At 49.0% G+C, this 23039-nt stretch overlaps 2 protein-coding genes across 2 annotated transcripts in view; one reads left to right on the top strand and one right to left on the bottom strand.

Moving 5' to 3' along the window:
- PARP12 (poly(ADP-ribose) polymerase family member 12) overlaps window positions 1-2084 on the top strand; it is a 38624-nt gene extending 36540 nt beyond the window's left edge. Inside the window, exon 12 of the mRNA XM_054563869.1 lies at window positions 1011-2084. Within this exon, the coding sequence (XP_054419844.1) occupies window positions 1011-1357 (347 nt within the window). The 3' untranslated portion in view covers window positions 1358-2084. The remainder of the gene's footprint in view (window positions 1-1010) is intronic.
- A 2858-nt stretch (window positions 2085-4942) lies between these two features.
- TBXAS1 (thromboxane A synthase 1) overlaps window positions 4943-23039 on the bottom strand; it is a 141759-nt gene continuing 123662 nt past the window's right edge. The window contains exons 10-13 of the mRNA XM_054564655.1: window positions 13314-13405; window positions 9052-9189; window positions 7363-7525; window positions 4943-5167 (exon numbers count right to left, since the gene is read on the bottom strand). Of these exons, the coding sequence (XP_054420630.1) occupies window positions 5093-5167; window positions 7363-7525; window positions 9052-9189; window positions 13314-13405 (468 nt within the window). The 3' untranslated portion in view covers window positions 4943-5092. The remainder of the gene's footprint in view (window positions 5168-7362; window positions 7526-9051; window positions 9190-13313; window positions 13406-23039) is intronic.

The raw sequence follows: 23039 nt of genomic DNA, 5'->3' as shown, positions 1-23039 counted from the left end.
GATGGTAAGCATGAATCGGGAGAGGGAAGAGGGCGCCTACCCAACCCTGTGCCTGTGCTATTTTGTGAGAATAGAAATCTGTACGCCTCAGATATACTCATGTAAATATGCCATGGTAGCTATATGGTGAATTTTCGGAGTGGTTTCCAGTCTCCTGGTTATTTTTAAACTTTATTTGAAAATAATTTCAAACTCACAGGAAAGTTACAAGAGCAGTATTTTAAAAGCTCCTGTATACACTCCTGTGTATGTTTATCTAGATTCATCTGTTTTAATGTTTTGCCATGTTGGCTTTATCACCCCCACCCACATCATTTTTTCTGAACCATTTGTAATTTGGTGGCATATGTCATGGTCCTTCACCCTTTAACACTTCCTCAAAATAAAGGACAGTGTCTTCTGTCATCACAACGTGGTTACTAAATGGAGAAACTTTCATAATGTTGTAATACTATAATCAACAGTGCCTATCCCAGTTGCATCAGTCGTCCATCAGTGAGCTTTAATCCGGCTCTGGGGTCAGGAATGGGTGGGAGCCAGCAGAAGGTTCTAAATCCAAATGTATAGATGTTAGCTTCCACCTCAGGTTCCCATTAGACAAGGTTCATAATTCTATACATGGGGCTGCCGGTGTGTACAGAGTGGTTCCATGCAGGGGATCTTGGTCACTTTCCACACCAGCTGTATGAGTTTGGGCATGACAGCCCTATTTTATAGCTGAGGAAGCAGATTTGGGGAGTTAAGTAGTGTTATGCCCAGAGAGACCCTTCCAGTTTGAGTGACAGATTGAGAATATGAAAGGGGTTTTCTGTCTTGGTTTGATGTCCTCTGATGTCCTTCACAAGGGAAGACTGGAGAAAGAGGGAGGATGGAGGGAGGGCAGGAGGGACGTGCAGTGACGGAGGAGCAGAGGCCATTGGCATTGCCTGGTTGACAGGACACTGGAGCCTCTCCTCCCCAGCTGCAGCTGTCCTCCTGGTGACCAGCTAAGCCTGTGCGTGTCCTTGCAGGGAGCTACTTTGCCCGAGATGCCATGTATTCCCACCACTACAGCAAATCGAACTCGAAGTTCTTCATGATGTTCCTGGCTCGGGTGCTGGTGGGCGAGTTCACCCGAGGCAATGCCTCCTTTCTCCGCCCCCCAGCCAAGGAGGGCCAGAACAGCGTCTTCTACAACAGCTGTGTGAATAGTGTGTCTGACCCTTCTATCTTTGTGATCTTTGAGAAGCATCAGATTTACCCAGAGTACGTCATCCAGTACACCACCTCCAAGCCTGTGGCCACGGCCTCCGCCCAACCTGCAGACGGTGCCTCCAGCTTGTTATCCTTGGTGTCCCTCCTTCATATCCAGCAGTGAGCACAAGGACGTGTATTATGTCCTTCAGGCTTGTCTTCCTTGAAAGAGCTATTTGGGAAGGGTTGTTTGTTTTTTTATATATATAACAAAAACACTTTTAATGAACTGTTTAATGTTGACTTCTTGATGAAGTTACATTCTTATTCTCTTCCTGACAGTAGTTTTTGGTTTTAAGACACTTTTGAGCTCAATAGTGGGCTGACCAGTAGTGATTGTAGGTGAGCCCATTATTGCTTTTTACTAGGGTGGTGTTTTATTTTTTACTCTCTTTGTTGACTTTGCTACTGACTGGCACCAGGTACAGAGTTTCCAGATACTATTTTATGGATTGGTTTTAATTTTTAATTTCTGTCTCCAGTGATCTGGTTTTTCACCATCTCGGTGGCATCTTGTTCTGTTTTTTTTTTCAGAATACCATGGTAGCCTAGGGTTCAGGAAAACCTGCACTTGTGGCCCAAGGAGATAGTCATTGTGTCTCTTGCTCTGGCTGTAATCTAGGCAGCTCTTCTGCTGCTGCTCTTGGGCTCCTGGCATTGGAATTGGTCCGTATATTATGCTACTGTGGCTCCTGTGAGGTGTCACTGAACCCCTGATGGTTGCCCTTTGTCATGGGCCCAGCCCGTGAGTGTGCATCCCAGCATCTCCTAAGGGCACTGGACATCCTCTGAATATGGGTTTTATGTCTTCATGGGATTTGAATACCTGTGCTGCAATTTGTCACAATAGAGTATGGAAATAAAATAATATTTCTCTCAAGTGGGTGATGACTGAAGCTCATTCTTTAGCATCTGTGTATTGAGTTCCTGCTGGGCACACACACTTTTCTGGGTGTTGGAATGTAATAGAGCCCCTGCTCTCCCTCGGGGTGCTTCATTAGATTTATCATGAAGCTTATGAAGCTGAAAGTTGAGGGCCTTGCTTGTTGGGGCCCCTTCCATACCTCTAGAAGGGGCTCCAGCTATATGGCCACATGGTCATACATTTCGGTTAAATTTGCAAGAGTTACATCTTGGTAATTTTGTTTTCTTCTCCCCCACTCACATAAGTTCCAAGCCCCTCAAAGCTCAGAATCACTGTTGAGCAGACTGTGTTGTGGACATGGAGGAGGTGGGTGTGTCCTGTGTGTATCCTCCACACATCAGGTGTGGGGTCTCTGCTGGGCTCTGGTTGGGTCTGGACCCGGGGCAGAGGGGCTGGCAGGGTGTCCCCACATTTTCCCTCCACGTGCCCCTTCCTGGGTGCTGTACCCACTGGTGTCCAGGTTCAGTCCTCAGCAACAGCCTTCTGTCCTTACCTGCACTCTTCTTTCCCCCCACCTTCCTAATACAGTGTGTTCACTCTCCACACGATGCCTCCAATTCAGTTCATTTGTCCTGTAGTTCTCAGATCCAAGCTGTTTTTTCCATCTTTGGAACAGGGATAGAGAGTGATTTGGAACTTGACACAGGTCAGCTAATCAAGCCAGATGAAAACTGAGTTAAATGACCAGAGCAATGAAGATGTTAAAACAATACTACCTTATCTAGTTGTGTATGGTATGATTTTCAGAACCCCTAATTACTTCCTCCACATCCTGACTAATCCTGAAAGTTCATGCATTGCTTTTTTATTAGGTTGCTGGTCTTCCTACCATGTAGGTGGGGGGATGCGGAGAGTGTCAGAGAACCATTAAACAGGTACTCGCCTGCTAAATCTTAAATGTTGTTGTACTGATCCCATCCTTTTTAACCATGTGGCTCCTGGGAGCTGAGGATTGGGAAGCAGGAATGGTCTGTTTAGAAGTGTAGGTGGGAAGGATGACAAGAGGAACCTAGAATGGGAGATGATCAGATGCTTCAGAAAAGTCAAGAAAGCCAGGAAGACTACAGACAGTGGATTTGCTGACCTTTGAGAAGGCAGGTCAAGAAGAGCCACTACTTAGACTGAAAATTAAAGGGTGGAATGGGGTCCTCGCAGTAGGGTGGGCATGGGGGTGAAGCAAGCTGTTCCTGTGGGCAGAGGAGGGCGTGGGCATTGTGATGGGAAGAAGTTAAAATGACATTGACTCTCAGAATGTTAATGCAAAGAGGTGGAGTGGGATCCAGGGCAAGTGGGTATATGTGATAGCCAAGAAATTGTCATGAGGGCCCAGCCAGGATACAGCTTCATGAAGGGTTTTGTGGGGGACCCAGTCAGTACTGTTTCCTGTCATTTCCTGCCTCGTGTTGGTTGGTGGTGTGTGTCTGAACAGTGGGATTTAAACAGTACTAGGCAATGTGGGTTGAAAAAGTGTAAGGGCCGGGAGTCCAGCAGTTAGTTGTAGCACATCAAGGAAGCCTCACTGCTGTGTCTGATATTGGTGACCACCTGGATGGAGAAGGTGAAGGAAGACCAGGGAGCTGATGGACTGGCGGTGCCAGGTGCTCAGCTGGGCCCTTCCGCAGGATGAGGTTCTGTAATGGCCACGGGGAGTCAGGAAATGGGGGAGACAGGTAGATGGGTCACCAGGAATGGGAATGGAGGGCTTTTCCCCGTGAGCCTGAGTCCTGGGCCCGGCATCTCAAAGGGGCTGGATTCCAGAGATGAGCAGGTGGTGGCAGCAAGCCTGTGAGAGGGCTGTGTGCTGGGCTGGCAGGGCTTTCTAGCAGGTGTGCAGCGATCAGGTCTAGGACCATGTTGGGAAACAAGGCCGCCTTCCTCCTGCGGGGATGCTCTAGGGGAGCTCTTTGGGTGAAGCGTGGGGTGCTCTGGGCTGGAGTGGGGAAGGCCTCACAGCAGAGGCAGCATTCCCAGCCACGGTTACATAGCAACCTGGCTTGCCAGCTCACCTGAAACAGCCTGAACTTTTTAGAAGTGGGTCAGCATCTGGGTATCACATATCCATGCCCACAGATTCCTGTCTGTTATCTACATGGCATTAAGTCCCTTAACACTGCTCAGAAGTCAAATAGAGGAAAGGCTCTTGGATCCAGGTCAGCATCCGTGCTTTACAGATGGGGAAACTGAGGCACAGGGAGGTGGAAAGAACAGTAGCCATGGCCAAATGGCTGCTGGTGGCAGATCAGGGATTCAGTTTGCAAGTTTTTTGTTGAATTTGAACTACTCAACAATATAAATAATTACTGTCACTAAAATTCACCACTATATAGTGGTTCTTTGATCAAAATTAAGAAATGATGCTGTTAAAAAGAAAAGATACACTTCAGTCTCTGTCACTTTCCAGCTCATTGAAACTTACAAAGTTGGGATTACCCTACCTAGAAATATCAAAACATAATAAAACTTTTGAACCACTTTTGAAGTTAAGCTTCTGATGAATGTCGTTGTCTAAGTCAAATACCACAAAGCACCAGAAGCTGAAAAGGCCCATGAGCTGGTACCGTCAGGACAGCTCACCGAAGTGTCCCTGTGTCCCCTGCCCTGTAGATTCCTTCCATCCTGAGAGCAGGACTGCCTTCAAAACCCCAAGGTCTCAGTCGTTTTGTCAAAACTAGTTTTGCTTATTTATCAGCAGTTCCTTATTGTGAGAGGTGGATCAGTTGCTCAGACACCATTGGCAAAGTCAAAACTAAGTGTAACAAGCAAACATTTATTAAGCATTTAGGAAATGTTCTGTAAATGACCTCTTTTATACTTGTATGCCCAGGCACTTTTTCAATTAGTTAGATGATCGCCCCCCACCCCGCCCCGCTCTGCCAAAATCCAAATTTCCACGAGGGTTTTTCATTTAGAAGATAATCCTTGTAACTAATTGTGTCAGCGGGAGACAATCTTGATGTAGACGCCATTTTTGGGGCCGAGGGCAGACTTGGATTCCAGCTGCAGTGGTACCTAAAATAGGGGGGATTAATATATTTGTCACAGGTAACCACATCCACAGGAAAATGTCCTCAGAACTGGGCGTGGCACAGGGTTGTGGAAATGGGGCTGGGGACTGAGAGTTGGGCCGGGAGAGAGCAAAACAGCCTCCGCAGCAGGGACCCTGTGAAGCCTGCGGAGCTGCCTCTCCAGGACAGGGCTCTGGGGCCCCAGCAGCACTGGGGCTGTGCCCACTTCCTGTGTTAGTAAATCCACCAGACGAGGAGGGCACTTAGTTTTCCCTTTATTCTCCCAAGAACCCTGCATAAGAGATGGCAGTGGCTCACTTTGCAAATTGAGAAATGAAGGTTCAGAGAGGACAAGTGACTTGTTCAAGGTCACATGACTAGAAAGTAGCAAGCGAACTCATCTATCTCCCTCCCTGTGGCCAGCCAGAAACTGTGCAGCCCCCTCTCAGTGGGCCTGCGGGGAGAGCAGCCTCATGCTGTTCGCTGCTCACACGTGCTGTGGTCTGGCCTCGCTGCTCTTCAGAGAGCTTTCCCTATGTCTAACTTACGAGGCAAATCAATGGTGGACTGGGATCTTGGAAGAAAAGCCAAAGAAATACTGAAGAAGCAGGGTATCCCCTTGAGCTGTGTGTAAAATGATGGCTGATATGAACCCTTTCGAGGAAAGAATCATCAGGGCTTCGAGGATTATAGTTCAGTTGGGAGGCCAGTTTTAAACCCAGAAACAAGATGGTCCAGACCTGTGCTATCCCATATGGTAGCCTCTAGCATTATGTGGCTGTTGAGTGCTTGAAACGTAGTTAGTGCAAAAGAGGGGCTGAATTTTTTATTTGATTTTATCATTAAAAAGTAAATAGCCACATGTGGCTAGCAGCTTCTGTATTAGTGCAGGTCTAGACAAGCTTGAAATGCCATCGGACTTCAAAAAAAGGAGAGGTCAGTTGGGGCTAGCAATTGAGGAGGGCTTCCTGGAGGAAGTGACACCTGAGGTGGGGCTAGGAATGGGAGAAATCACATAAGCAGAACTCAGGAGCCACTTTGGGATTCGAGGTAATGACAAGGGATTTGGAAGATGGGATTAGACTGGGGGTAGGAAGTGGAAGAGATGACATTTCCAGGTCAGGGCAGCAGCCTGAGCAGGTGGGAACCCTCTCACAGTAGGAAGTTGGAGTGGGGAATGTATTGTAAAGTGGGCTCAGACGAGTTCTCCCTGGACCTGGCAGGCTCCGAACTCATGGCTGGTCCTTGAGCGAGGGAGCGCCAGACAGAAGCAGCAGTTTGGGACACTGGTCTGGTTGCCGTACTGTACGTCAAGATTGAGGGTAATGGAGACACATATGGAATACCTAGGGCAGCCGGGGCCTGCTTTCTCTGCTCTCTCACCTCTCTCTGTTTGGCTCTGTGTCCCCAATTTGTCCCTCCTGTCTCCGGTCTTGACCATTAGAACTTGGAGGACATTTTCACATCTGGTACCTCAAATTTTTGTACCCCAACTGAATTCATTATTCCTCTTGGACCAACAGCGTGCCCTAGTCTCCATTTGTTTCGAGTGGGGTCAGTGCCACTCCCTGGATCTCGAAGTTGTCACCATCTGTCACTATGTCCTTCTTATCTGCCTCTTCTGTCCTCTGGTCCAGGTCTGCAGCTGTGCAGAGGAATTCTAGGCACAGAGGAGAGCAATGTTCCAAGTGTGTAGGGAACAGCTAGTGCTGTGCAGAGAGGCTGCTGGAGGTGGAGAGGGAGAGCTTGGGCATGAACAAGATCTGGTTTGAACTCCAGTTTCTTCTCTCTGGCTAGTTGTTCATTTGCTCATTCATGTTTGTAGAATGAATGAATGAGCACCTGCCATACTCCTGGCATTAAGCTGGGTGCTGAGGCATCGAACAATGAATATCACACGCTTCTGGTCACTGTCCTCACAGAGCCTGCAGTCCAACTGTGTAACGTCAGGCATATTCCTTCACCTCTCTGAACCTTATTTTAGTTCCTCATCTGAAAAATGGGAATAATAAAATCTACTCTGCAGGATTACTGGGTTTTCTTTGCCAAGGAGGGAAGAGCTAGAGCATCACGAGGCCCAACCCTGCTGCACAGATGATGATAATAATGATAATGATAATGATAATGATGATAATAGTAACAATAGGTCAACTTCAGTGCAGAGAACTGAACAGCCGGGCTCAGCTGCAGGGGGCTCACCTGAGTCTCAGGGCAGGCTTCAAACCGGAACTTGCGCAGGAGGTGGAGCAGCGTCAGCTTGACCTCCAGCAGCCCCAGCCGCACCCCGAGGCAGCTCCGGGGACCCGCTCCAAATGGCAGGTAGGTGAAGGGTCGCCGGCACCTCCAGGCCTCTGCTGTGAACCTGTGGGACAGCGCGGTCAGGTTGGCCTGGGACACCTTCCTCTACTCTGGAACCTCTTCAGCCACTGGGTCTGGCTCAGGGCCTCCTAGATCAGAGGTGATGGTCCTACGAAGTGGGCCTGACCTTCACCAAAGTCGACAGCCCTGTTTTCTCTTGGATCTGTCTCTAAGCTCGGGAGCCCGAAGCTGCTGATCCCGCCCCTCTTCCTGCAAAGGCACTGCTGAGTTAAAAGCTTCACCTGGAAAGTCAATGTTCCCCTTCTGCCTTCCTGCAACTCACTGTGCTCTGCATAGGCCTAGGCACTCACTGTGATCCAGAAAGGCAAGAGTCTTAAAGAAACCACAGCCCTTACCTGGACCCTTGGCTCTGACTTCTCCATCAGCCCCAGGGTGACACCAGCCATCACGCACTTCCTAAGAAGAGCCCCAGGTGCTGGTCCTCCTCACCGGCCCAGGGGCCAGTCCTGCCAGCTCCCTTTCTCACCCATGCTTGGCTTTGTGGTTCAAGCGGTGAAACTGGACCATTGGTGGCCGTGCTATTTGAACCACAGGAAGCCCTTCCTCGGAGAGGCCGCCACCAAGACATACGGTCTGTGACAGTAAAGCTAGGTGACAGCCACTATTTTGCAATAGCCAGCACACTTCTTACTACCTCTGCACTTTTTTTGGACCTAAAGAGCCCTGGATCCACCTTTTCTCAACCTAATATTAACACAACTTTTATTTTCAAAGGTCACGCTGTCAGACCTGCAGCTGCTGTTTATAGTGCTTGATTTTTACCGTATTTCCAGGAGCTGCTGTGCAGCAGGGTATGGTATTTACCGAGGCCCCGCTGCCCACAGCTGTCCTTGTGCCTGGGTTGATGCGTTGCAGAGCCAGGGCGCCTTCCCCAGGAAGGTGGAAGCACTAAAGGTGGGAACTCACCTGCTGCCCGGCCAGCCCTCCCCTCGCCAGATCGCTGAGGAAGGAATAGAAATGCGTTCTTTGGAGGAGGGGTGTGGACGCCTATGCAGACATTTTAAATCTGGGAATCTAGAAGTGCAGTCTTGATGATGGACCAAACCCATGTAGAGGGATAGGAGGGGGGTCCAGGTCCACCACGTTAGCATAGCTGGCTCTCAGGAATCCCTGGAGAAATTTGGTGGATACCATTGTTTTGGAGCAGGCTCCAAAGTGTAAAAAGGAAACGATATTTTATGACTTTCCTGTGCACACCTGAAATACAATCCCGTGTCCTGTTTCTTGGTTTGAACCAAAGAAAGAGACCCCTGTTTGTTCAAACCAAGAGGAAACTGCTTTGTTCCTCGCATGCAGTGCTGCTAAGATGCTAACTCTCTGGATCCACTTGGGGAAATGGTTTAATTATTTCCTTTGAAAACTATGCCTCGCAAACGTATGATTGCCTTGGCTTTTGACCGTTTGGGGATGACCTGACTAAACCTTTACCAAATCTCTGTCTTCCAGCAGCCACCTGCAATCCCCAGAACTCATGTCCTGTGGGGCCCCATTTGAAGAGATGGTGCTCACCTCTCAGGGTCAAAGACCTCGGGGCACGGCCAGTGCTCAGGGTCATGGTGCAGGGCACCCACGGCCATCTCTACCGCGGTGCCTGCAGGGATGCGTTGCCCAAGCACCTCGCAGTCCTGCGCCGCCTCGCGTGTGAACCTGTGGGGACACATGGGTCATCCCCCCTTGATGAAAAGCAGAGATGAGGATAGCTAGGGCGGGGGTGCCAGGGCAAAGGGGATTTGAGTCTGAAGCGTGGAATGAGATTGGGGAACAGGGGAAGGGAGGCTCTGACCTCTCCTGGGGGTGGCCAAGCCCCACTCCGCCTTCACCCATTAACCCTCTACTGCACTGAAGTCTCTAGGCTCTTTAGACTCACTTGGCCCTTGGTGAAAGTGCATTTGACCGGTCCTTCAGCGGAAGAGCCATTTTATGCCTGGGGCCCACAGGTGCCTTTGAAGGGCTTGTTTCTGGTGGGGACTTGCACGGCCCCTGGCCACACCCTCGCCCCCACAGTCAAGCCTTTCAATTACCCTCACCCACCCCATCGCTTTGCCTGAAGGAAATTTGGGTTTGAAAATCTGTTCCCCATTCATTGTCTATGTCGCCGCGGAGGATACCTCTCCCAGAGAGGAACACTCCTGGTCAGACTGTTTTTATCAAATGGCCATGGCTTCATCCCATTTGTGTTTTATTTTTTTGAAGGGCTAGGCTATCTATACTTGTATATGAACATTTCTGGGCGACTACCTGAACTACTCCCACTGTCTCCCCCAGGGGATGGGACTGGGGTGGAAAATGACAGCGGCCCAGGGGTACCAACTTCTTTTTTTAATTTACTGATTTTAGAGAGACAGGAAGGGGGAGAGAGAAAGACAGAGAGAGAGACAGAGAGAGGGAGAAACATCAGGTGGTCATTTCACTTAGTTATGCATTTATTGGTTGCCTCTTGTTATGCGCCCTGACCAAGGATTGAACCTGCAACCTTGGCCTATCGGAACGATCCTCTAACCAACTGGGCTACCCAGCCAGGGTAGGATGCCAACTTTTTACTTGGATCCTTCTGTACTGGTTAGGGTTTTGTTTGTTTGCTTGTTTGTTTTTGGTATAAACATATTATTTTGGTAATACAAATAATTATTTTTAAAATTAAATATATCCTATACTGGTTTTTATTTCAAGTGGCAGGACTGTGCTTCCCCAAATATCTTTGAAGAGATAAAATTATTATACTAACTATAGTTATAAAGAAATTAAGAGCGACCCGCAGCTCCTTGCAGCATTTATCACTCTGTCATGAGCATTTAATATAAGAGTCAGGAACGTGAAAGGCCAGGACTGCGGGGCCCCATTCAGATCGTCAGTTACTAATGCAGGTAATACGTGCTTGCAGCTGGAAGCAAACACCGGCGCTTGAGTCAGAGTGGGAAGGCGGGCAGCTCTGATGTGTACAACCTCAGTTCTAACAGGACCACCAAACAAGGCCACTCCTGACATCCCTCCTTTTTCATCGTTACCAGAAATAGCCTGGACCAGGATGCAAGACCCTCTGAAAACCAGGAAACAGGGCCTTCCCTCTGCACGTGGTTGGCCTCTGTCTGGCTACAAAGCCGGAAAAATCTCTGAATTATACTGCATAGATCTTGAACGCACATTGATAACTATTCAATAAGAATGATGTTTTTCATAAGGGCCATTGTGAGTTTTGGTTTTGTTTTTTTAATAGATAAGGGTGTCAGGTTGTGTCAATGTTTGGGAAAAGCTGACGGGCTTTTTCTGAGATTAAAGGAATTGGAGTAGAATAAAATAATAGAACGGAAGAATAGAATAGAATAATAAAATCCTCACTCTCCTTACATTCATCCCAAATCATATGCCGGGGCCGAAGCAAATTGGCCTCTTGTCTGGGTGGCTTGCCTGTCTCATTCCTGTTGTTGGATAACAGAAATCAGCGGAGCTGATGTGATTAAAATGACCAAGGAAGGAGCTGCAGAGGAAGGCGGGGCCCAGAGGTCATGCTTGTCCAGGGCGCAGGGCTGGACGCCGGCCACTTGACTTGAAGCTCAGAGCTTGTTGCTCTTTGACTCCTCCCTTACACGGCCGGCTGCTCCGAGGACGGCGCCTTTTTCGGTGCGCCAGCCCCCTGATTCTCCCCATGCTCCGTGGGCCAGTGGGGCAGGCACGTGCGCCCACTGAATACTCAGGAAACAGGAGCGCAGAACAGTGCAGAACTTACCCAAGGTCACACAGCAAATTTAGGGCTGGACCAAGACTGTCTTGACTTTCTGCCTAGATCAGAGAGTTTTCAACCCGTGTACCACAAGAATGTTTAAAACATGCAACACTTGACCGTTTAGTTGCGGCATGGACCTTTTTTCTCTTCGATTGTCAATTTAAAAAATGACGGCAGCCAACACAACAATAGCCATCTGGTGTGAATGAATAAAAATTATACCCATTTTTTGTGAGATCGGCAAAAAATATATTTTCTGGTGTGCTGCAGAATTTCAGTACTTAGTTGATGTGTGCCCCGAGATGAAAAAGGTTGAAAATCACTGGTCTATCACTGGAACCATTGTCATTATAAAGCGCTGGCATTGCATGCGACTTTAGGAGGGAATTTTAACAGATTCATCCAGATACACCAGTTTCTGTCCTGCCCTCCAGTGCTTCCCCAGAGCCAAGGCTCCGCTCGCTTCCTTTTACAGCGCCGCTTGCGAAGCGTCAGCAGGCGAATTGGAGAATTAGCCGCAGCGTTTTTTGTTCAAGAGCCTGTTCACTTTGTCACTCAACACGTCATCTATTCAAGGTCTCATGGGATGAATCCGTGATTGAGTTTAGATCCAGGAAACGAAGTGTCTTTGATGAGTTTATACACTTTGCTCCCGCTGGAGAATTCGACTGTGCAGCTCAGCCGGTTCCTCCCGGGCCAGGAGCCTCAGCGCCCAGATGGGCCCGACCCCGACCCGGGGTTACCGCCCGTCGCCGGGGCCCCATTCAGGTTCCTTTCCTTTTGATGGCCTTTGCTCTGTCCTATCCCAAAAGAATGCCTTCTTTTGAATGTTCTTTTAATGTGTATAGCAGCTGCCCACAGTACCCTTAGAAGGACGGTGGGTATAAATCATTTAAAAAACAGAGATTGGATACAGTTTGCTCTGTGGTGCCCCCAAATCAGGGAAGGCCCATAAAGTCACTCTTAACCCTGGTGCCAGGAGAGCAAGCTGGGCCCTGGCATGACTGCTGCCCCCAGACCAGGTGGCAGAAACCTCGTGTGCTCGGGGACCATGTGGTTTGACTCACACCCTGGAATTCCCTATGTTTGCTCTGGGTCTGAGCGTATTGGACCATATCTATAATCGCTCTCTCTAGTGATGTTTTTGGAATATAATTTTAAGATATCTTCAGATCATCCACATTTTCTCTTTTAAAATGGCAAAAACTTTATGTGGTATATTATGGTTTGTGTGGTATATTAATTCATAGAAATGTGGGTGGGATTTATGCTATAGCGTTCAGTGCTTTGTGTTGCTTCTCCTTCTAGAGATTGAAGTCTGGCCACTGTTTCTTTCTGAGCCTGGGGACCTAAGGTAAGACCCCGGCTCCATGAGAGGCTTTGTTTAGGGGACTTTGAAAGAAGCAGATGGCCTGATTTCTGCTCTCAAGGCTCCTACAGTTAGTGCGGCTATATACACTGGAGAAATTTTGCAGAGTGGTTGAAACATGTCCAAGAATATAACGTGAAATATAGTCAAGAGGTGAAAGTGCTGGGGAGGGGAGGCAGCAAGGAACAGTGCTGTGTGACCAGGTCAGATCTCTCCAGAGTCGTGAGCCTTGGCCTGGGGGCCCCGAGGACGGGACAGATGTGGGTCGTTGGGGAGCAGGGCAGTATATCCCAGGCCTTGGATGGTATATTCCCCCCCGGAATGTCAGCTCTAAGGGCGTGGGTTTGTCTGTTTGCACATGGCTGATATCCCAGTGCTTGACACAGAGCAGGTGCTCAGTAAATACTTGCTGAATGAAAGAGTGAATGAATGGGCCAGGGGAATAGCCAAAGTCACCTAAGACTAGGAGGCCAAGGACACTGGTGTGGGTTGGGGAGAAAGGTTGAGTTAAGACGGTCATTGCTGTGGTGGTTGTGTGGAAGGCATTGTGTCTGGTGCCCCCAGGGGACGTAAAGAAGCTTAAGACTCAGTCTGGCCTCCAGGAGCGGGAGCCCAGCATCAGACACCACGCAGGTGGTGACAGATTGAGGCACGGGGCTGGGTGGGGAACGGCTGGCCTACCTGAAAGCCGGTGGGTACATCCTCAGGGTCTCTGCGATCACCATGTCCAGGTAGGGCAGGCCTTCCTGGAGGCTGCAGAACTCAGGGGCCGTCTGACGGGTTGTGACAGAGGAAGAGTGTCAAGGTCAGCCAAGCCATGCAGCCTTCTGTCTTTTCCATGAACTTCAAAGTCCTGTCCAACTTTAGCAAACACTTAAGTGGAAACCCCACAAAATCAAAAGTTGACACTACCCGAAGTGCATTCAGTGAGCGCTGCACATATTCAGTCGAGCGGAATATTTATTCAGTCTTGTTTGTTTCGTGGCGCTGTGCATTACTGAGGGCAAGCAGGCCTGGCAGGGGGCCGGGGGTCTTTAGTGTCGTGCAGAGAAGTTTGGTTATAAAGCACCGCTGGCACCTCCGTAATGAGAGCTGATGATGCGGCAGGCTGTGCATTGCACGGACACCGCCTTATCTGCTCCTCCCAGCAAACCGCCCAGACAGGCGACCGGATGAGCAAACTGGGGTCTTGTAGGTACTGACTGGTACATTGTAAAGTTAAAAGACAAATAGTGAAATAGCAACAAGAGAAAGAAAGAAAGAGAGAGAGAGAGAGAGAGAGAGAGAGAGAGAGAGAAAGAAAGAAAGAAAGAAAGAAAGAAAGAAAGAAAGAAAGAAAGAAAGAAAGAAAAAGAAAGAAAGAGAGAGAAAGAAAGAAAAAGGGGGGGGGGACTTGCGGCATCTATACAGGGTTAATAGTAGCCAAACCCAAAGAGCTAAAAAGAGAAACTCACTAGGAAAATGGTCAAAGGATATGAAGAGGGAAAACACAGAAGAAATATGAGCTGTAACGATGACTACCAATGAAAACAATGAGAGTCCATTTGTCACCATCAGATTAGGATAAGTTGGGAAATATTGACGAAATGTGGGGGTGAAGGTGTACAGGTAACTGGACCCCGTGTCGGGGGACCTGGACATCCCCTAACGACTTCCACTGAAGCGGCTCTGTCCCTCTCTGACCCTCACGCTGTGAAATGACATTGCATGAAGCGTCGCTTTGTGAGGATCTGCTGCTCTGAACGTGTTCTAGCACAAAGGCCTAAAGATCTCTGAGGGGCCGCAGCCACCTCTGGGTTTGCAGGGTGGGCCCTTTTGAAAGAAAACGTGTTGAGATAGGCGAAGGGAAATTTGTACTATAAAATCAAAGTCTTCATTTCTTCTTTCCCTGAATGAGCTTTTAACTGTGCAGACAGACATCTGCCTGGTCCAGGAGTTCTGATGTGGCCGAACCTTAGATGCAGTGGACGGCTTTTAATACATATGGATGCTTGGGCCCTGCCCCCTGGGACTTGGTTGCTCATCTGCAGTGGGGCCTGGGCCCCATCTCTTTTATTGAAGACCTTCCCCTCTGGGGCTCTAATGGACAGCTGGTGGGGTGAGACCACTGCGTTAGTCTTTCTGTCTGCCTGCCACCCACCCCGGTGATTCTCTTTGCAGGACGGCGTGGAGGCAGGCTCAGGCCTCCAGGTTTCACTGGGACCCCGGCAAGGCAGTGACATCTATGTCCCTGTCCCACTTACAGGCCCGTCCGCGCACCAGGACCTCGTTTTACCCGAGGGTATAGTTGTTTCAGGAAAATTGGGGACAGAAGGGTTCTGAGCCAATCCTGCCAGCAGAGGGCAGCAAATGTATGGCAAATGGGGACTCCCAGCGAGGCCGGCCGCTACTCAGAATCACAAGTTGGACCCAAAAGGACTTTAGGAATTGTGAAGCCAGATTCTTCGTTATAGAGGCGAGAAAAATGAGACCCTGAGGGGAAAGCTCGTGAACCCCAAGTCACACAGATAGAACTTGGAGTGGAAACCCAAGTGTTACTCATTCAGCTGTCCCTCAGGGAACACCTCCTGCGTGCCAGGTGCTGGGCCAGGCTCTGCGGATCCAAAATAATTAAATCTCTGCTCCACGGGGAAACAGACTAATAAGTCAGTCATTATACAGAATGTGGGCTTCAGAACGGGAGCTGTAGCTCCATTTGGGAGCTCATTTATTAACTTATTCATTCAGCATACAGAGAGTCGGTGCATAGTGTTGACCAGGCACAGTACTGGGCATGGGGACATCACTTTGAGGCCCAATGACCCGCCCCATGGAGCTCACAGTCTGTCTCAGGATGCGGACCTGTGGTGAGGGCTATGGAATGGCGGTCGCAGGAGCTGCGGAAGAACAGACAAGGGACACGTATCCTGGCATTTGGGGATTGGGGAGCTACAAGGAGGACGTGATGTCTAGGCAGAGATCTTTGCTGTGAATAAGAGTAAGCCAGTGAAAAGCAGGTGGGCTTGTTTGGATGCTGGTTTCAAACTAACCAGTCTAAAAAAACCGAGTCAATTGCGGGACCTTGAACCCTGAGTGGCTGTTCGATGTGCTTAGCAAATTATGGTTTATTTTGAGTGTAATGATGGTATGGTGGTCATGTTTCAGAAAAGAGCCCTTTTCTTTTAGAGATATACACTGAAATGTTTCCAGATGACATGATGTGAAGTCTGGGATTTTTTTTTTAATGGAAGTGGGGCAGGGTGGGGGCGTAGATGAAACTGGAGTGGCCAGAAATGGACACTGGTTGAAGCTGGGTGATGGGTACACCAGGGTTCGTGCAATTATTCTCCCAATTTGTGTCGGTGAAAGTTTTACTTCCTAAAAAGTGAAAATGCTAAATAGAAATTTCCATAACTTTGCGGGTGGAACAGCCTATGCGAAGACTCTGAGGAGTGTTAAAGCAGCAAACGTGATTGTGTGGGGCTGGCTGAGTGGGAGCGAGGCCGCTGGAGCCGGATCTTAGACGACAGACAGCAGCTCTCCGGGCCCGGAGGGCAGATAGGCCCCCGCTGCGGGGGCACCCATCTGGGGCACGGAGAAGCCAGGGCAGCTTGGAGAGGATTGTCTAGAAAAGCAATGGAAAAGGTAGTTATGCTATATGGGTGCTACATATGTTTCTTTGCCTTCTAGAAAAAACTAAGATAAAAAATGGGGGGGATTCATTTGAAGTAAAGAGGAGAAGGAAGGGGTGCTTAGCTAAGAAAGCGTTTTCCCTTGGAGGAGCAGGCTGACCCGTGTACCCCAAATGTTTAACGTAAGAGCTTCCTGGCAGGCAGGAGGCTGGGACCGCGGGCTGGGCTTCCCGGTGCCGTTGTCCTGGATGTGCTCGGGCCCTCTGTCCGTGCTGGGGGCGCCGAGGAGGGTCTGCTTACCCTGGAGTGTCAGGAGAATTGGGTGGGGGAGTAGAGGGGTAGCACTGAGCAGAATATTCTCTGTCGAGCCAGATAGCACTTCACGTGTCTTCCAAAAGGTCATGTTAAAAAGCGACCCCCAAGGCTTCTCCCTGACTCCTGCTGCACAGGCCAAATAACTCCGACTTAGAACTGGGGAGACTCTTAACATCAGCCTGCCCTGCCTCACGTGCAACAAGGATGCCCCTGCGGCCTCTTTCCCTGACCCTGGCCAGGCCTCAGAGCAGCCACCCGCTTCAGCCAGGGACTCTCTCCTGGATCCATTGTCCATCAGCCATGGCCTCGGGCCAGTTGCCAAGGCAACATCAACAGGCCACCCGGTGTGTAAGTTGAGGGTCAAGGCAGTTCTCCACCCACCCCTCAGGACTGGGAAAGGTGAAAGGCCTCTGGAAACTGTACTGCACCAAACAAGCTGATCATACTCGCGTCTGAACAGATTCAGTAGCCGGGACGCGTATCACTAGGCCCTCTGTGCGCATTAAACTGCTCTGGGAGGGTGTATCAAAGAGGAAATCGTTTGGAAATCCAGCAACATTTGCTTCAGCTGTGGCTTATGTCATAAAATAAGTAATGGTGCCCTCAGGAGGTTGAAAATAAATAGTGAATATTAAATATTTACTAATATTTCACACTGAGAAATATTGATTAAATACTTCATAAGTTTTGGGAAAAATAAAAATTAACAAAATAAACTAAATCTTTTTCTTGTGATTTACATTCTCAATCCAGAATCCCTTCATTTTCAAGGAGACTTTTTCATCTATTTTTGACTTTCAATGGGCAGAAACTTCTGACTTTATTTCTAAGTTTCTTTGTCTCTCTGTCTTTCACTCATACAGTTTAGGACCTGTAAACCAATATTTAAATGCAATAGATAAACCTGTTGATAGAACTTCATGGAAAAATCTATTGAAAAGCCTTTAAATAATAATATCGTTTTCTCCTATTAATAGCGTTTTGCCACATTTAGATTTTTGCGTACCATTTTCTCGGCAAGCCACACACACACCCCAAGTCACACACCTACACACCATCCCCCCCCCCGCCCAATAGGATGTGGAGTACACATTAGAAAAAGAAAAGAAAAATGTCATTGCTTTCAAAAAGATTTTTCCTGGAGATGCAGGGACCTAATAGAAAAATTAACATTCTCCTATTTTGCTAAAGGCAATAAAAGTGGGGGCGGCTTCAGTTTTATTCCTCCCAAATAGTAGCAGCAGCAGCACAAATGGCGTTGATAAGCACTTGCTTGAATGTGGCTTGATGTGGTGCCACGTGAAGCAGGCTGAGCTGCCCCAGCCTCACCCTCCGGAGGGCAGGGAACATGAAGAAACCGCCTTCCAGCGCAGGGGCAGCCACGGGTAGCACAGCCGGGTGAAGAAGAGAGATTTCCATTCCCTCTGATTCTCCGGGGCACATAAGACTAATATGAAACTGGCCCATGGAAAATGTGGTGACTTTGGCTTTGTCCTTTTGCCCACCGACCCAGAAGAGAAGTCCCTCCTCTTGTGATCTGCCTCCAAGGTGCGCCCTGCATTCTCAGGGTGAGGCCTGAGCCAGGGCCTGGGTTCCTCACCAACAGATCCTCTAAACTGGGGTGCCCAGGCCCTTCCAGCTCTGACCTTTCAGCTTTGAGTTTCCATAGATGAGTCTGAGGGAGCTGTTTCGGGCTTGGAGGGTGGGGGATGGGAGGTAGGGGTTACGAGAGGGTTGCGGGGGTCTTTCTGTTGACATCGCTGGCCTGCCCTGCCAGTGTCCACAAAGTCCTACGTGCTAGCTTAAAGAATTTGGCAGATTTAGATGTAGACATGCATCCATACCTAAGAAAAAGCAATTAGGAAAGTGTATATAGCATCCATTTATATCCACTTTGAAAGGGAAGAGACAGAACCCACATCCCATAAACACATGGCTTATTCCAAGTGCTCTGTGCTCTGAGGTCCAGGCGAATGAGGGATTAGGTGAGGAGACAGAATGAAAGAACAGAAACCAGCCTGGGTGTACACACACACACACACACACACACACACACACACGCATGCACGCCCGCATCAGCCCTCACCGCCCATGGCCCTGATTTGCGCTTTATTGGTAGTGCTGACCCTGCACGAATTCCTGTCTTCAGAGATCTATGATGACGACCGTGCTCGCCTCCTGCCATTCTCTGCTGCCCACCGAAGGACTTTCACATCCGTTATATCCCTCAGTCCTCGCAACTGCACTGTGAGGCAGGTAGGCCAGCTTTTGTTGCCTATTTTACTGATGGAGAAAACAGACATTCAGAGAGGTCCATGGCTTGTCCAAGGTCATACAGCTAGTATATGGCAGAGTCAGAACTAAATCCAGATCTTCAGAGTCCAAGGATTTCCCATCATGCCTTGCTGCCTATGCCTCCCTCCCTCCCTCTCTTCCTCCCTCCCTTCCTCCCTCCATTCCTTTCTTCCTTTCATTTTGTACATTTTATGGAATAATAATACACATACAACAAACTACAGCACAAACCAAAGCACAGCTCAATGACTTTTCCCAGAGCAAGCGCGCCTGTGTCACGGAAGTTTTTCCAGCGCTCCAAAGCGCCCCAGCAACAGCAACCGTTCTCCCGACTTCTCACATGGCAGATAACTTTCGCCTTTTAAAAAACTTCACATAAATGGAATGTGTAGGCATTTGCACCTGCCTTCGTGTGTTCCCTATTTTGTCTCTGAGATTCGTCCACGGTCCAGTGCGGGGCTACATTGTGTCCACTCTCACTGCTGTGTGGTAGCTCATAATCTGTTCCTTTCAGCTGTGTGTGGACCTTTGCGTTGTTCCCAGTTCGGGGGTCATTATGAGTAAGCTGAACATTCTTGTATGTGGCTTTTGGTGAACCAGTGTGCACAGTTCTGTTGGGCACACCCATACCCAGGACCGGCATTGCTGGGTTACAAGGGTCATGAGGGCTCAGCTTTAGTAGATATTTTGAATGGTTTTACAAATTGGTTGTACATACTGCCTAAAATTTGAACGACAAACCAGTTGAACAGCAGCTTGCTGACTCCCCAGTCCCCTCTGTTTTCTCCCGCTGTGGCTTCCTCCCCTCCTCTCTCTGCCTGCTTCCTCCAATGTGCTGAAACCGAACCCCTATCTCTATTCCAGAAAAGGGTCGAGAAAAGAAACAGCGCATTAGTTTGGGAGCTGCGTTAGTTATTCCTATAGTGTGTGCGTGGGGGTGGGCGGGGGGGGGGGATGGGGCGGCAAATAAAGCACCTCTAATTACCTAATTTTAAAAAATGTTCCCAATTATCGGAAGCAAACATTCATAAGCCTAAAAACATTCAAAAGTCAACTAGATTCGAGTCTTTGAATTATCTGCTGTTTTTCAATATTTAGGATTCTGTTCTCTCCGTTGCCATGGATCATTCGCAGTTGATGGTATATGATGTTAAAGAAATAGGCCTTTAAGTAAATGATAGTTAAATCACCCAGCCCACTTTCTCTGCATTTAATTTGCAGGGAAATTCTTTCTGTTCGCTCCCTCCCAGGGAGACACTAAGCACCTGACATGCTCTTAGCAGAGTTGGGGGTTGGGAGGGGGAAGAAGAGGTAAGATACAGTCCCCTACCATACAACTTAGCAAATCATGTATTTGGGAAACCATTTACTTGTTCATTCAAAGATTTATTATTATGGTTGGGAATGGGGAGCCATTGAAGGCTTTTGAGGAGTGGAAGTAACACTGAAAATGGTATTTTGTGATCTGACAATGACATGCAGGCTGGATGGTTGGAAGACCTGGGAATACGACAGGAGAGACCATTGCGATAGTCCACACAGATGCGCTTCAGGGACAGCGTCTGCTGTCAGGATGGGAAAAGGGGCTGAAAGAAGCCATATAAGCAGTGGCTCCATCGTGCCTGCTCCCTGCTGATGCCAGGGCCTCACCCCAGAACACTCAGTATGAATTGGTGGATTGGGGTGCAGGAACTGGTATCGTTTTAAAAGCTCCCTAGGATACGGATTCATTGTAATAAGGGAAGACTTGGGAGGGGCGGTGGGTCTGTGGAGATAAGGGGTCAGGGAGTGAAGAGACCAAAGGGGTCCCAGGTTCAACTCCCGGGTGGCCGACAAAAAGAGGGAAGTGGGGAAATGGGGGATCGCGTGGGGCCTGCCTCCTCCAGGGGGAGCCGTGCTCTGGCTGCGGTGGGTGCCCAGGGAGGCGGAGCGCTCTGGGATGAGCGTGGGAGGGAAAAGCACGGTGCTGAGGACTGACCCGTCAGTCCTGTCCAGGGAAAGGGGACAGAGGGACTGGAAAGGAAGGGACCCTGGACAGCGTCACTGATCTTCTGGACACATCCAAGGGAATTAAGGACTAGGAAAGGCCACTGCGTAGTTAACTGGGGACAGAGGCGAGGCTGAAGGAGGGGCGGGGAGAGGGGGTGGAGCAGGACCGACGCCCCCTCCTCGGGGGCCAGCAGGAAGAAATGCCGGGAACAGAGCGAACCAAGGGTAGAAATGAGGGCGCAGTCACATGTCTGAGCAGCAGGCGGGCGACAAAGGGAAAGGACGTGCTTCCTAAGGGCAGAATCAGGCCCTCTGGAAAGTTCCAGCGAGAAAGATTTTGACTCAATGTAGGGCACGGTTTTCAAAGGACTAGACCCTAACGGGATGGCGCAAGCCCCGTGCCCGCTGGAGATTTCCAAAAGCCGTTGTTCAGCACCTGCCAAGGGCTCCGCAGAATATTTATGAATCCCTCACCCACAGGAGGGAGACGCGGGCGACTCCAGGGTGCCTTCCACCTCTGGGATGGTCTGACGTGTCACAACCGTTCCACCATCCCCCCAGGGACAGCCTTCGACGTTAGCAGATCTCCGATCGCTCTGCCAGGCCGAACAAATGTCACAGGTGACACAGGAACACAGAGAGTGACCAATTTGCTCTATTTACCCATTCCCCCCGGGGCCCCCTTCCCCCAGCATTCCTGTCCTTGGGCCTGTGTGCTCGGCGTTGATAATTCAGTCTAAGTGGAGCCCAGGTCACTTTCTGTTTGGGAAATGGTACACAAAGATAAGAGCTTTAAGCACTGGAATTTATTTTGTATCCACTCGACATAAAAGCCATTGCATGTTAAATTTAGAAGGCGGAGGCCAGGGCCCTCCCACCCTCCGGTTTCCTGCCTGCTCCTCGGAGCCGTGCTCACAGCAGCCTCGCTGACTGGGAATCTGCAATGTGCCTGCAGAGCCCAGGCGCTGTGAGCGCTGCCTGCCTGCCTGTTTACAAAAATGTATCATCTGAGGGTCTGGGAGGAAGGGACCATTTCCTCCGAGAGCTGGCTCCACTTACCATTGCAGCAGCAGCCATGGCTGCCCAAATATTTACCCAAATATTTACCCAAACGCCCTCCGGGGCAGGGAGGAGCCTCTCTCTCACACTGTGGGGAGCCGGGGTGCCCCTCCAGGGAGCTAACCGCATTTCAGCAGACCCCCTTACAATTTATTTACAAAGGTCTCCCTCATGTCTGGGAATCTATAATTGAACAGCTCTCTTTTCTATGTAGGTTAAATCCCTTTGCAACTAACTCCAAAAACCTGTAGAAATCCTTTTGTTGGCCGGGAATGCTGTTGTAGTGAATATTGTTGGAAATAAATGAGCCATTGTCTGGGCTGAGAATTTTCTGGTTAGATAGAGATCTCCACTGTGATACGATTTATTGTAGCAGGGTTTAGGGTTGGTTTTTTTTTTTTTTTTCCCAAGCTCATTTTAAATTCCCTATTGCCTGGTCAGTTCATTTTTATATCTCAGGGTATAAGTGGGGAGGGCAAGCCAAAAAATAAAAAAAGAAAAACACGCCTTTGCCCAAGAATGATGTCTAATGGCCTAAAGTGGCGTCTGGTGCCAGATTTTAACAAATGCCCAGAAATGAGGTACATCTGTCGGCCAGTTTCGGGGAGAGTCAACCGGTGCTCTCAATGGCAGGTGACTGGGGGGACAGCCACAAGATGGTAAGAAAGGAAAGAGCAGCGACTTCAGTTCCATGAGGTCAGCATTCCCTTGTTCAGACGAGGAGCCCAGAGAGGTCAGAGGGTGACTTGCCCTCATTTTGCCACACAGAAATTCTCACTTAGTACTTTCTTTAGGAAAATAATTCCATACATCAGCTAACCTTTAAAATATGCCCAACCCTCGCTAAGAGTAAGTTGACATTAAAAAAAAAAAATCGAAAGTCCAAAAAGCAATTTACTATTTTTCTTTTATGTATGTATGTATGCATCTATCTATGTATCCTCACCTGAAGATATAGTTATTGATTTTTAGAGAGAGAGGAAGGGGGGGAGAGAGAGAAAGAAACATTCTCATCAAGAATGAGAAAAACATAGATCAGTTGCCTCTTCTACATGCCGCAACCAGGGACTGAACCCGCAGTCTAGTCATGCGCCCTGGCTGGGGGTTGAACCTGCAGCCTTTTGGTGCATTGCAACCA

The sequence above is a fragment of the Pteronotus mesoamericanus genome, unplaced genomic scaffold (assembly GCF_021234165.1).
Source record: "Pteronotus mesoamericanus isolate MK-2021 breed Mesoamerican mustached bat unplaced genomic scaffold, CSHL_Meso_final scaffold_85, whole genome shotgun sequence".
Taxonomy (NCBI): domain Eukaryota; kingdom Metazoa; phylum Chordata; class Mammalia; order Chiroptera; family Mormoopidae; genus Pteronotus; species Pteronotus mesoamericanus.
Note: the sequence above shows the minus strand (reverse complement) of the source record. Positions and strands in the feature narration are given on the sequence as shown.